Source organism: Sinocyclocheilus rhinocerous, unplaced genomic scaffold (assembly GCF_001515625.1).
Source record: "Sinocyclocheilus rhinocerous isolate Xijiao unplaced genomic scaffold, SAMN03320098_v1.1 scaffold271, whole genome shotgun sequence".
Classification (NCBI taxonomy): domain Eukaryota; kingdom Metazoa; phylum Chordata; class Actinopteri; order Cypriniformes; family Cyprinidae; genus Sinocyclocheilus; species Sinocyclocheilus rhinocerous.
The window spans coordinates 416833-429359 of NW_015657574.1; the positions used below are offsets into that span (position 1 = coordinate 416833).

At 36.2% G+C, this 12527-nt stretch overlaps 2 protein-coding genes and 1 long non-coding RNA gene across 4 annotated transcripts in view; 2 read left to right on the top strand and 1 right to left on the bottom strand.

The window, feature by feature from the left end:
• asap2b (ArfGAP with SH3 domain, ankyrin repeat and PH domain 2b) overlaps positions 1–5516 on the bottom strand; it is an 18470-nt gene extending 12954 nt beyond the window's left edge. For both annotated transcript variants that reach the window (XM_016529232.1, XM_016529234.1), the window contains exon 1: positions 5118–5516. In XM_016529232.1, the coding sequence (XP_016384718.1) occupies positions 5118–5243 (126 nt within the window). In that variant the 5' untranslated portion in view covers positions 5244–5516. The remainder of the gene's footprint in view (positions 1–5117) is intronic.
• A 915-nt stretch (positions 5517–6431) lies between these two features.
• On the top strand, positions 6432–7018 carry LOC107721300 (uncharacterized). The gene is made up of 3 exons (XR_001637697.1): positions 6432–6629; positions 6827–6890; positions 6965–7018. It is a non-coding gene; the product is annotated as an uncharacterized LOC107721300 (long non-coding RNA).
• Position 7019: 1 nt separating this feature from the next.
• On the top strand, positions 7020–11150 carry LOC107721258 (cleavage and polyadenylation specificity factor subunit 3; the record flags this gene model as incomplete). Its single annotated transcript, XM_016529182.1, has 10 exons — positions 7020–7091; positions 7195–7341; positions 7416–7568; positions 8452–8560; positions 8655–8753; positions 8832–8926; positions 9025–9112; positions 10459–10525; positions 10607–10703; positions 10794–11150. Coding segments are annotated over 10 exons (1029 nt in total), but the record flags the coding sequence as incomplete, so codon positions are not given.
• Positions 11151–12527: the final 1377 nt, after the last annotated feature.

Here is a 12527-nt window from a genome sequence, read left to right on the forward strand (position 1 = left end):
TATTATTATTATTATACATTTAGGTTACATATGCATTTAGAAGAAGCTTTTATCCAAAACGACTTACAAAAGAGGAACAAATGACTCCAAAGTCAGTCACAATGCCAGGTTTATTATACAATAATAATCAAGTGCTAAGATTATCACAAATTAAACAAGATTTTGATGCACATCTTTCTTATTAAATCGTTGTATTCCACTTCGTACCGTTACAATTGATAGAGAATCACTTTAGACAATTTGCTGTAGGCCTATTCCACATAATAATATGCAATAAAACAGCAAATGTCGCGAGCGCATTATTGTAGCGCGGAAGCACATTAATATAACGCGCGAGCGGATTTCCTTTGCGCGCGCACTTAACGCGTGTCTCTCCTCTCACTCAAACTGTGTGCTGTGCAACTCTCACATCTCTCTCACATTTGGCATTAAAATAACACAATATACAATATGATTCGTTAACACAGGCTACCGAGGAGCTTGCTGCATGAATCCGTGAGTACAGATTTTGATGCTTCTTATTAAATCGTTGTATTCCACCTCGTACCGTTACAATTGATAGAGAATCACTTTAGACAATTTGCTGTAGGCCTATTCCACATAATAATATGCAATAAAACAATATACAATATGATTCGTTAACACGTAGGCTACCTAGGAGCTTGCTACATGAATCCGTGAGTACAGTTTACAAACCCGAGGGAACGGATTGCGAAAGCGTGCGCACGGATTATGAATTTGTGGGTATGGATTAAAAAACCGAAGGTACGGTTTACAAAATCTGAGCGCACGGATCATAAATTCGTGGGTACGGTTTATTAATCCGTGGGCACGATTTGTTAAACCTAGGGAGCAGTTTAAGAATTCGTGAGTACGGTTTATAAACTGAGGGGACGGATTGCAAAACCGTCGCCACGGATTGTTTTTTTTTTCTCCTACAGGTGACTTACTCCGTACTAAATGGACCAAAAGTGACAAAGGTAAAAAATTATGTTACAAAAGATTTCTATTTCAAATAAATGTTGTTCTTTTGAAATTTGAATTGAATGAAGAATCCTGGAAAAATTTGATGATGATCAAGGTTTACACAAAAATTAAGCAGCGCAACTCTTTTCAATAAGAGTTTGAACAGCAAATCAGCATATTAGAATGATTTCTGAAGGATCATGTGACACTGAAGACTGGAGTAATGGCTGATGTAAATTTAGCTTTGCCATCACAGGAGGAGTAAATAATTAATATTTTTTTTAATTCATCATTATTTTAAATTGTACTACTATTTCACAATATTTTGATCAAATTAGTGCAGCCTTGGTGAGAATAAAACAGAGCACGAAAGAGATTTCTTTCTAAAACATGAAGTAAGCATCTGTTTATTATTAGTAAGTTTTCAATATGGAAACATTAAACCTAAAGTTGTGAGAAAATATGGATACTCTCTGCCAACATTTTCCTCACTGAAACATCAAGCTTATACTTCAGTAAAAATATACTAGAGACAAAAAAGAGCTTCCATATTTAATTATACTTTTTTTTTTAATAAAAAAGTAACTTTTTTATTAGCTTTAGGAATGGAATGATGTAATTAAGTAACATTCATACAAAAACCTTTGTAAAGTATTCTGTTTAACCACGGTTTTCTCAGTGTGGAGATGCCTTTTTTACAATGAAGAATCATTTTAGTTATTTTCAAATAGTTAAAATTAAAGACGTTTTTATAATTATATCTATCATTTTTATAATGAAATAATCATTGGCTATACAAGTTTATTCAGGACTTTAATTTCATCCACTTGTAAGCTCAGTACAATGGGCAGAAATAGGAAAGACTGTCAAGATGACCTGCAAAAAAAAAATTCACTTGATAATTTTGAAAGATACAATATTTAAAAGTACACTTTACACCCATATTTACATCTGTAGGCTGTTCAAATGCTATACTTTTTACAAATTAGCCTTGTATGAAAGAACTGTACAGTCTGAGCTCACTGGTTCACAAAAATAATAAATAAATAAACAAATAACAGAGACTGACCGAACATAAAAAAAAGCTGTGGAAAAACAGTGAGCAGACGTGTGTGTGTGCGAGAAGGAGATTAGCTGGGACAAGCTGGGACAAGAAGTGGGACAGCCATCCCGCCTTAGCCTTAAGGAATGAGAAAGATGAAGGGAAAGAAAGAGAGACCAGAAAGGGCGAGAAAGAGATGAGAGATATTAACTGCACTGGGGTTTCCATCAAAGGCAAGTCTCAGCAGGACACCACGCACAGGGATGGAAGAACCGGAAACGACAGCAAAGAGTATACCAACTGCCATCTTTATGGCATCTGTGGGTGTGAGCAGCCCTCATGCTACAGAAAGAGCATATCCAAATATTTAAGAGGTTTTACAAAAACAACCACATCATCTGACATCACTTTATAGATAAGCAAACTTATGCATAAAGAAATGTGCACAAGATCCAGCTACAGTCTTTACATAAACCATGAACATCTGTTTACCTCAGCTACTTCCTCCATTGAGGCTAAATGCAAATGGGGTAGTGCCAAAGGGCAACTCATAAAGAGTGTTTCCCTCTGTATATCCCGGTCACACGAAAACGCCAGTTACTCTAAGAGCCTGAGGCAGTGGATTTTACTGATGCCTGCTTTCCAAAAACCACCTAGTCCTTGATACACTATGGGTGTGTTTACACTTGCAGTTCAGTTCTCTTGGTTCTTTTGGTCAGGACCAAAAAAGTAAATTATAGATTTAGTCCTGTTTCGCTAAGCATTCACTGTCATTTTTAACATTGAACCTTCTATGACATATATTTTGCAAACTTACTGAACATCTAAAACAATGCTGGATGCTGGGATAAATGTGCTCATTGCATGTGTGTACATTCTGTATAGTGGTATTTTACCAGCTTATAAATCAGAAAGAGCTTACAAAATATCTAAGAGTCAGAACAGCGCCAAGGAATTCCTCTTTTGCACAAACGGAGATCTGTTGGTTCTGACGCCTGTACTGAACCATACTGGGCATCACAGCTTCTATGACGAGAAGAACCAGATATTTTGTCGCACCTTCTGACATCACATCCTGTTTTTGGTTCGTTTGGCCTATTGTTTGGCCCGCTCCAAGGTTCGGATGGCAGCGTTCACACTTACTTAAATGGACCTCACTAACAGTGCAGTCACAACAGAGTTCATTTTAATCAAACCAAACCTGCCAAGTGTGTGAACAACACATCCTATGAAGTGTTTGGGCTGCTTCTTTGTCATCATTCAGAAATGACTGATACTTTTCCCGTTCATCAGAAGTCAACATTTTTACTTCAAGCTCAGAGTCAAAGTGTAAAAGAGGTAAAAGAGGAAGAGCTGCGGAGCTTCTTTTGATTAACAGCACAGACTGCAGGGTCATTCTTAGACATGAGTAAAGTTCAACTAGATCTGCTATTCTGATGGTGAAAGGGTGACAGAGTTCAGAACTGTTTGCACAAACAAAGCGCTTTTATATTTCCATTGAAGAAGTCACTGCAATTTTGAAACTAACGCAAACCTTTAGAAGAAACCTATTCTATAGCTGATCCTATCAGTAGTATGATTACACGTTTTTTTGTTAAGAAACTTTCTACCTGATCTAACTATTAAAATTACATTAAAATTGGTGTAAACCAGTTACATAGATGTTACTACACAAAACATTATTAGGTTATCTGACACAATATTTTTACAATGTAAGTTTCTAGTTACTAACTTTTCCTAGAAAATATACAAAAAGGTTTCTAGAAAATTTTTTTGATTTACACTACCCATCATGTGAACTAATGCCCACCAACTAGTTAACAGTATCATGCTTGGGTCAACCCTTGTATTCTGTAATAAAATAATTTTGTCAGACAAACTCAATTTTAAAGATAGACTGAACCATCAAATGATGATAATGTTGACACTACATTAAAATGTAATTTAAGTCCATATTTAAGCCATTTAGCTTGAGCAACTTAAACAGAAATAACTTACAATGTCAAGTTTGGAAAGGAAGGTCTAGCTAACAGGCTGCTGAGCATGCTCAGTTTGATCTCTGATGATGCACTTGAATTTAAGTTTTTGGTCAAAGCATGGGGACTTATGATGACAAATATTTGATATTCATAATTAATAGCCTATATGTTTTAGCTCCATATAACTTTTCAATTATATTTTGTTCTAAATGTTGTGTTATGTTTCAATTAGTGTTCTCTACTGTTACGTTTCTTCCATTTCAGTGAGAATGTGTTGGTGTGTAACTCTATATAACCTTCTCAGTTTGCTCAACAAACTGATACACAAGTTAGACAAAGTTCTACATCACAATTACTGTATGTAAAGTTAATAATCAGCTTAACTTAAGACGCTTATTAAACTTAGATCCACAAGCATTTTAAAAACATTTTAAGTTAATAAAACATATGTTTTTGACTTTTCTGATTTTTACAGTATATTATGGCAGTACCACTGTAAAATAAAAGTAAAATATAGCACAGCCACAGTATGTCACCAGTGCCATGACACTTTTTGATACTTTCTATTAGTAGGGGTCTTGTGAATAGTTTTAAATGTTTATCATTGTAGCATTATAAAATCTTCCACCATCTTTTAATGTTTGTCTTATTTCTGTAATATCTGTATTTGTTAGTAACAGCTCTGTTACCTCAGACAGGCACAGGCCTGTAAATCAGTCCATAAAATCTGCTGCATGCATTTATTAATAACAAATTACTGTTAATTGTAAATGTATGAGATATCAGGTTCATTATGTGACTTTGAGACTTATAAAAGACTAAAATTGCTAACAAGTTAAGAATGGCGTCAACATAGCGATAAAAAAAGTTACATGAACCCGTGAGAAACACGGGCGAGGTTCACTTCCAACACGGGATACATTGAGCTTTGGTGCTACAAGAAGGAAGTCATTTTCCATGCTCCTTTTGTAAAATAGACTAATTTATAGTATTTACTGAAGTAATGTTCTGAAGTTAGCACACATTCTGTAATACAATTATACAGATACAGACATAATTGCGCACTTCGCGCTAGTCTGTAAATTGTTATACTGTACATCCGTATTATTGACATTGTAAAGGTGTTTTACCTCTTCCAAAGCGCCGACTGTATTCCTACAGTGAGCCATGCGCGTACAGAACACTGATGTTGTTGGTGCTTTATAGTCCTCATTGGTAATGTCCATAAACTCCGGTACTGTCAGTTGATCAGGCATGATTATTCCCTTTAAATCAAGACTAAAACCAAGACGAGAAACATAAAATGTGTTAAATGTTGTACTTTTAAAAAAGTCCGCACAAAACCCGTTTCAAACTCAGTTCGTGTCAGTCATTCCTTAAAATACTTAGTTTAAAAAGTTCCGTATGGAGTCCAAACAGATCAAAAAGAAAAAGAGGCAATGCGAAGTTAATTCGTCTTTGAACAGGAGAGTTGAACAGCTCCATCACACGCGCAACTGACCAGATCAACACTTCTGGATTCCACCCATTCGTACCTGTACAGTAGAAGTTCACTGTACATGTGATTTGTAGGCGGGATCATATCGCCCGTCAATCATATCCAGTCCGCCAATGAGAGAGGAGTCCTGATCTGGCTGTCCAATCAGAGTTTAGGGACGTAACCTAACGCTGAAAACCTGAAAAGCTGAAATAATGTTAGAAAAACAATACGCTTTTAACTTAGCACACATTTTTCCACACAGTATTTTCACATGGTGTTGACTTTAGTACAGTGGCAATATAGTTAATTATTTGGCAACAACATTCGTCTTGATTCATTCGTAAGTTTTTTAATCTATTAATATATTTTTATATATGTATTTATTTATTGCTGTCCTAACTGAGCTTGTGTATTTTGCCTCAAAGCTTTTCAATATAATTTGATAACCTATTTAACTCTCAGCTTTAGGGAACTTTTTTCATTTTCTTTACGCTCACGTCGAACTTTTATTTTGACTCAGGACCACACCGGAAGTACTTGTCGTGTCAATGGTGTGTGGTTCTCAGTGCTCATGATCGTTGTCGATTATTATTAGAAGTATCGATGGATATTGAATAAGTAATTCTTAGTTAAGTGTAAAACAAGCATGGCTACAAAACGTAAAGCGGATGTATCAGTGCCTGCAGAAGAGAGTGATCAACTCCTCATAAGACCACTGTGAGTTCAGTTCATTCATACTGTGTTCTATTCCGCACCAAATGTTTTGCTGACTTACTGTTTAACTTGCAGTTTTCAAATAATAAATACAATATCTAACAGGACCAAAGTGTTATTAAAGAAGTTTTGCACCCGTGTTAATACTTTCTCTGAGTACTGTATCTAGTATATCTTCTTATTTAACTCTCAGCTTTAGGGAACTTTTTTCATTTTCTTTACGCTCACGTCGAACTTTTATTTTGACTCAGGACCACACCGGAAGTACTTGTCGTGTCAATGGTGTGTGGTTCTCAGTGCTCATGATCGTTGTCGATTATTATTAGAAGTATCGATGGATATTGAATAAGTAATTCTTAGTTAAGTGTAAAACAAGCATGGCTACAAAACGTAAAGCGGATGTATCAGTGCCTGCAGAAGAGAGTGATCAACTCCTCATAAGACCACTGTGAGTTCAGTTCATTCATACTGTGTTCTATTCCGCACCAAATGTTTTGCTGACTTACTGTTTAACTTGCAGTTTTCAAATAATAAATACAATATCTAACAGGACCAAAGTGTTATTAAAGAAGTTTTGCACCCGTGTTAATACTTTCTCTGAGTACTGTAACTAGTATATCTTCTTTACTGTGATGTTTCTAACAGAGGAGCTGGTCAAGAGGTGGGCAGGTCCTGTATCATCCTGGAGTTCAAGGGCCGTAAAATCATGGTAAGCAATATTTTGTGCTCTGTCCTACTTTTGATGCTTTTGACAGATGTATTTTTGACGTAATATCTTTGCAGCTGGACTGTGGCATCCACCCTGGATTGGAGGGCATGGATGCATTGCCTTACATTTGAGAGCTGGTGCACCGACAAGAGGAACGGTGTCATCATAGCGGGTTATTGTGTGGAAGGAACGCTCGCCAAGGTGAAGCTCCTCAAACGTCAGCAACAAGATCACCACAGATCAGCATCAGGTTTCTTATGAATGCTGAATTAAACCTGTCCTCCTCACCCTGTTTTCTGTGCAGCATATCATGTCTGAGCCAGAGGAGATCACCACCATGTCCGGACAGAAGCTTCCGCTGAAGATGTCCGTGGACTATATCTCCTTCTCTGCTCATACAGACTACCAGCAGACCAGCGAGTTCATCCGAGCTCTGAAACCTCCTCATGTGGTAAGTGATAATGTCATAAGGCAGCAGGCCATCAGGTTCTAGACCAGGTGTCATGTTATTGCTGTGGTTTTCAGATCCTGGTTCATGGAGAGCAGAATGAGATGGCTCGACTGAAAGCTGCTCTGATAAGAGAGTATGAGGACAATGATGAGGTTCACATCGAGGTGCACAACCCTCGTAATACTGAGGCCGTCACGCTGAACTTCAGAGGAGAGAAACTGGCTAAGGTGAGACCGCAGCTGTCATTCCTCCACGTCTCTTTAGCTTTCCCTAGTTTTCTCTGTCATACCCACAGTTAGATGCTGCTGCTGTAGTAGTTTGTCAAAATAATAATCACAAACTTCAGTTCTTCTGCCAAGTTAAATGATTGATTAGGTTCATCCAGACTACGACTACAATTTTTCTTCATTCAACTTAATAAATCCTTCATGAGATCTTAAACTTGCAAAAGATTTGTTTGAATTGAACTCACTAGTGTTTGAATCAGAACAACCAAACTACTTGTCTTTCTTTCTTTCCTTTCTTTCCTTTCTTCCTTCCTTCCTTCCTTTCTTTCTTTCTTTCCTTTCTTCCTTCCTTCCTCCCTTCCTTTCTTTCTTTCTTTTTTCTTCATTCCTTCCTTTCTTTTTCTTTCTTTCTTTCTTTTTCTTTCTTTCTTTCTTTCTTTCTTTCTTTCTTTCTCTTTCTTTTTCTTTCTTTCTTCCTTCCTTTCTCTTTCTTTCTTTCTTTCTTTCTTCATTCATTCCTTCCTTTCTTTTTCTTTCTTTCTTCCTTTCTTCCTTCCTTTCTTTCTTTCTTTCTTTCTTTCTTTCAATTTTGAATAAATCAGTCACGAATGTACTTGTTTAAGTCCGTGAATCATGACATCAGTCTAGTTACTAATATTAATTCATAATAATAATGAATAATGTTGATATTATCAACTGATGTAAACTTTTGCAGTATAAATTGTTATAATGAGAGGCTGTTGCAATAAAAACATTCAAATAAGCTAAAAAAAAATCACATTACAAACACTGCATAGTTAAGTCCTTTTATGAATCTTTAATTTCTGTGATGAATCCTTTTTGTCCTTTTTCTAATTTCTTTCCTTTTCTTTGACCTGTTAAGGTGATGGGCTCTCTTGCGGATAAGAAGTGTGTGCAGGCTCAGCGGGTCTCGGGCATCCTGGTGAAAAAGAACTTCAGTTATCACATCCTCGCCCCCTCTGACCTCTCCAGTGAGTTGGTGTTTGTTTGTGATCACTTCAGGTGTTTCATATGTGTTTGAGTGTGCGCTTCTCACACCTGCTCTTTTTTTTCTTAATGATGCAGATTACACTGATCTGGCCATGAGCACAGTGAAACAGACTCAAGCCATTCCCTTCACCGGCCCTTTTCCCTTGCTTTTGAGTCAGCTACGGCACCTGACAGGTGTGTGTGTGTGTGTGTGTGTATTATGTGTTTATATGTGGTGCTCATTGTGTGTGTGTGTGTGTGTGTGTGTTATAGGTGATGTGGAGGAGATTGAGATCTCAGAGAAGAGCACGCTGAGAGTCTTTAACAGCATCACAGTGGTTCATGATCAAAACATGGTCTTGTTGGAGGTGAGGCGGCACTCTGGTCATTCACATACCAGTGTAACTATGGCATCTGAAGTGACTCGGGTTTGATTGTGTGTGTGTCTGTTGTGTTCTTCCTCCAGTGGTTTGCCAATCCTCTGAATGACATGTACGCTGATGCCGTCACCACAGTGGTGCTGGAGGTGCAGTCCAACCCTAAAGCTCAGAAAGGTGAAGGCTTTCATCAGTTACAATGAGTTGTATTGAAAGAGTTTATGAAATCGTTTTTATCTTGCTTCCTTCCTTTTTACCTTATGCTTCCTTTTTGCAGTCTTTCTTCCTTTCTTTTTTTATTTTCTTTCTCCCTTTGTTGTTCTTTTCCATTCTTTTTCTTGCTTTTGTTTTTGCTGGCTTCCTTTAATTTTTTCCTTCCCTTTTTCTCCCTTTCCTTTTTTTAGGACTGCTTTATCTTGCATCCTTCATTTCTTCTGTTGTTGTTGTTCTTTCTTTTTCTCTTTCCTCTTTCCTTTTTCTCTTTCTTTCACAATTTCTTTCTGGCTTCCTTTACCTTTTCCGTCTTTTTGTCCTCCTATATTTCCTTTTTTTTTAATCTTTATTTCTTGTCACCTTTATTCCTTCCATCCTTCCTTCTGCACATTCTTCCTTTTTTATTACTGTCTTTATCTTGCTTCTTACCTTTGTTCCTTCTGTTCTTTTCTATCCTTTCTTTTCTCCTCTTTCTCACTTTGTTTGTTTCCTTTGTTTTTCATCCTTCTTTCCTTGCTGTTTCTGTGTGCTCTTCCTTCCCTCTCCTTCATTCATTTTTCTGTTTCTTTCAATTTTCTAATTTTTTGTTTTAATGATGTTAAAATATTAATACACTTTTTCTTCATTCATCTTTTTTCTTTTTTTACATTCTCATGTGATTTCTTTTATCATCCTTTATTTCCCACTTTATCTTCATTTCTTCCTTTTTTTGCTTGCTATTTCCTTCCTTTCTATATATTACTTTTTCTTTCCTTTCTTCTCCTGTTCTCACTTTATTTTGCTTGCTTCCTTTCTTTTCCTCACTTTCTTCCCCCTTCTATCCTTCCTTGTTTCTTATTCTTTTTTTTTCCTTTCTCGTGATGTGAAAATTGTTAATAACTAGTCATATTTACACCAACACTTTTGTTTTCCTCTTTATTTTTTCATCATAGTTGTTCAGCCCCAAGAAAAGAAGGTGGATGTGAATGTTTTCCAGAACAGATTACTGAAAATGTTAATTAATTCATCTTTTTTCTTTTTTTACACTCATGTGATTTCTTTTATCATCCTTTATTTCCTACTTTATCTTCATTTCTTCCTTTTTTTGCTTGCTTATTTCCTTCCTTTCTATATATTACTCTTTTTCTTTCCTTTCTTCTCCTGTTCTCACTTTATTTTGCTTGCTTCCTTTCTTTTCCTCACTTTCTTCCCCCTTCTATCCTTCCTTGTTTCTTATTCTTTTTTTTTCCTTTCTCGTGATGTGAAAATTGTTAATAACTAGTCATATTTACACCAACACTTTTGTTTTCCTCTTTATTTTTTCATCATAGTTGTTCAGCCCCAAGAAAAGAAGGTGGATGTGAATGTTTTCCAGAACAGATTACTGAAAATGTTCCAGTAAGTTCATCCTCACAGCACTCAGCTAACTGTCAATGATATTTATGATGACCTAAATTCTTCTTCTGCCCCAATCTGCAGAGACATGTTTGGAGAGGAGTGTGTCGACTTTAAAGACAAGAACTGTCTCGCTGTAAGTGTAGATGGGAAAACTGCCTTCATCAACCTGGAAACCAGAGTAAGCATAACACTCTGTGATTCGTACACACACTTACGTTTTATGGGAAGGCAAGTCTTCTAATTCTTGTGTTTTAATATTTGTGTTTAGACCGTGGAGTATGAGGAGGCCAATTCTGAAGATGATTCTCTCAGAGAAATGGTGGAGCTCGCTGTACAGAGGCTGTATGAAGCCATGAACCCTGTCATGTGAGATGGGCTCCTAATTTCCTTCCAGAACTTTTGTTATCAGAGTCCATCTAACTTGAACTACTTCAACCAGACTGAAGACACCAGATACTGGACTGGCCAAAGCACTTCGAAGCATTGAATTTTACATTAAAAACAAATGTAAAACAGTTAAAGCTAGATGTTGATACATGTGTGCAGTCAGGACTTAGTTCTTTTTTATTTCTGCTACATACAATATGTAGTGATCATTTAAAATGTCATTTAAAATTTAAGATCCAATGTACTGATTTAATAAAAGAGGTCTTTGATTCAAGTTGAGCTTAAATTTCAATACAACTCGCATTAAAGCTGACACTTTATTTAAAAATGAAAGCTTGCAAAATATACCAAGTTACACAAATATTTAACACACTGATACAAAACAGTGTCTTAATATTCAATACTTTCTCTCTCGTCCCATTACAACATTGTGAGGAACCATGCAGTCGGAGTATTTATGGGCACATTTCTTAACATCAAAAAAGATTGGACCCCAGAGAATAAAAACAAAGTACATTTTCATGGCTGGGTCACGTAATAAGATCTAGAACTTACTAGTATGCTTGGTATTCTACAAGATCAACGCCAATACATTCCCAATTAAATTTCTGAATAAGATTCAGATGAAGGTGACTGTTCAGCCACCTATAAATGACACTGTCATATTCCCTTTTTGAGTTTTCCTGTAGATTATATTACAAAACACGTGGAGTAAAATACGATTTCACAATACAAATTTAAAAAAATAAAATACAAGGCACTTTGTATACTGATCTCAGAGCAGTGTTCATCAGTACATTCTTATGGGAGCAGCTGCAAGATACATATTCTTGCATACAGTCATGAACATTGTGTTGCAGAAAAGTCTTAACAGCCTGATTGTCTTGACTTGGGTGTTTCATATTAAGCCAATGAGCCAAAAACTTCTCATTTACCAAACATGTATAACATCTGCTGGTATAACTGTTTAAGTATTATGTATACTAATATATGTTGTTTCAAGAACAGTACAAATTAAAGCAAAAAATTATAATTCACAGACAATATCTAAAAATATCAAATGCCCCTAAAATATCAGATTGTCTCTTGCAAACAATAAAAAGCAAAAACACAAGATTGTGTTCCATAGAGATTACAAAACAATTTGCTGGTGAGTGTCAGAGCACATACACATAAAAAAAATCAACTAAAATGTAACAGGTATTTTTATGATATAACAGTTCTCAAGATCTGCTAGCATCTGGTCAATCTCTCAGACAAAAAAAAAGACCTGTAAACATCTTAGTATTGGGCAGTTAAACTTTAACAATGATGCTGGTCATGTTTAGATAACGCTGATGAGTGTGAGTGTGTGTGTGTGTGTGTGTGTGTAATTATGTGTGCAGTATACTGATAATCCTAACAGGACTGACAACATTAAGTTCCTATCTAATGCATAGTCACTGAATGATTTGTGCCTTCTGTTTCTTTATAAAAGTCCAGCGCTCTTAAAGGGATAGTTCACCCAAAAACGAAAACTCTGTCCTCATTTACTCACCCTCATGTCATTCCAAAACTTATGACATCTTTTTTCAGCACCTTAAAAGTAGCATGAAAAGTGATCAACCCAACATGT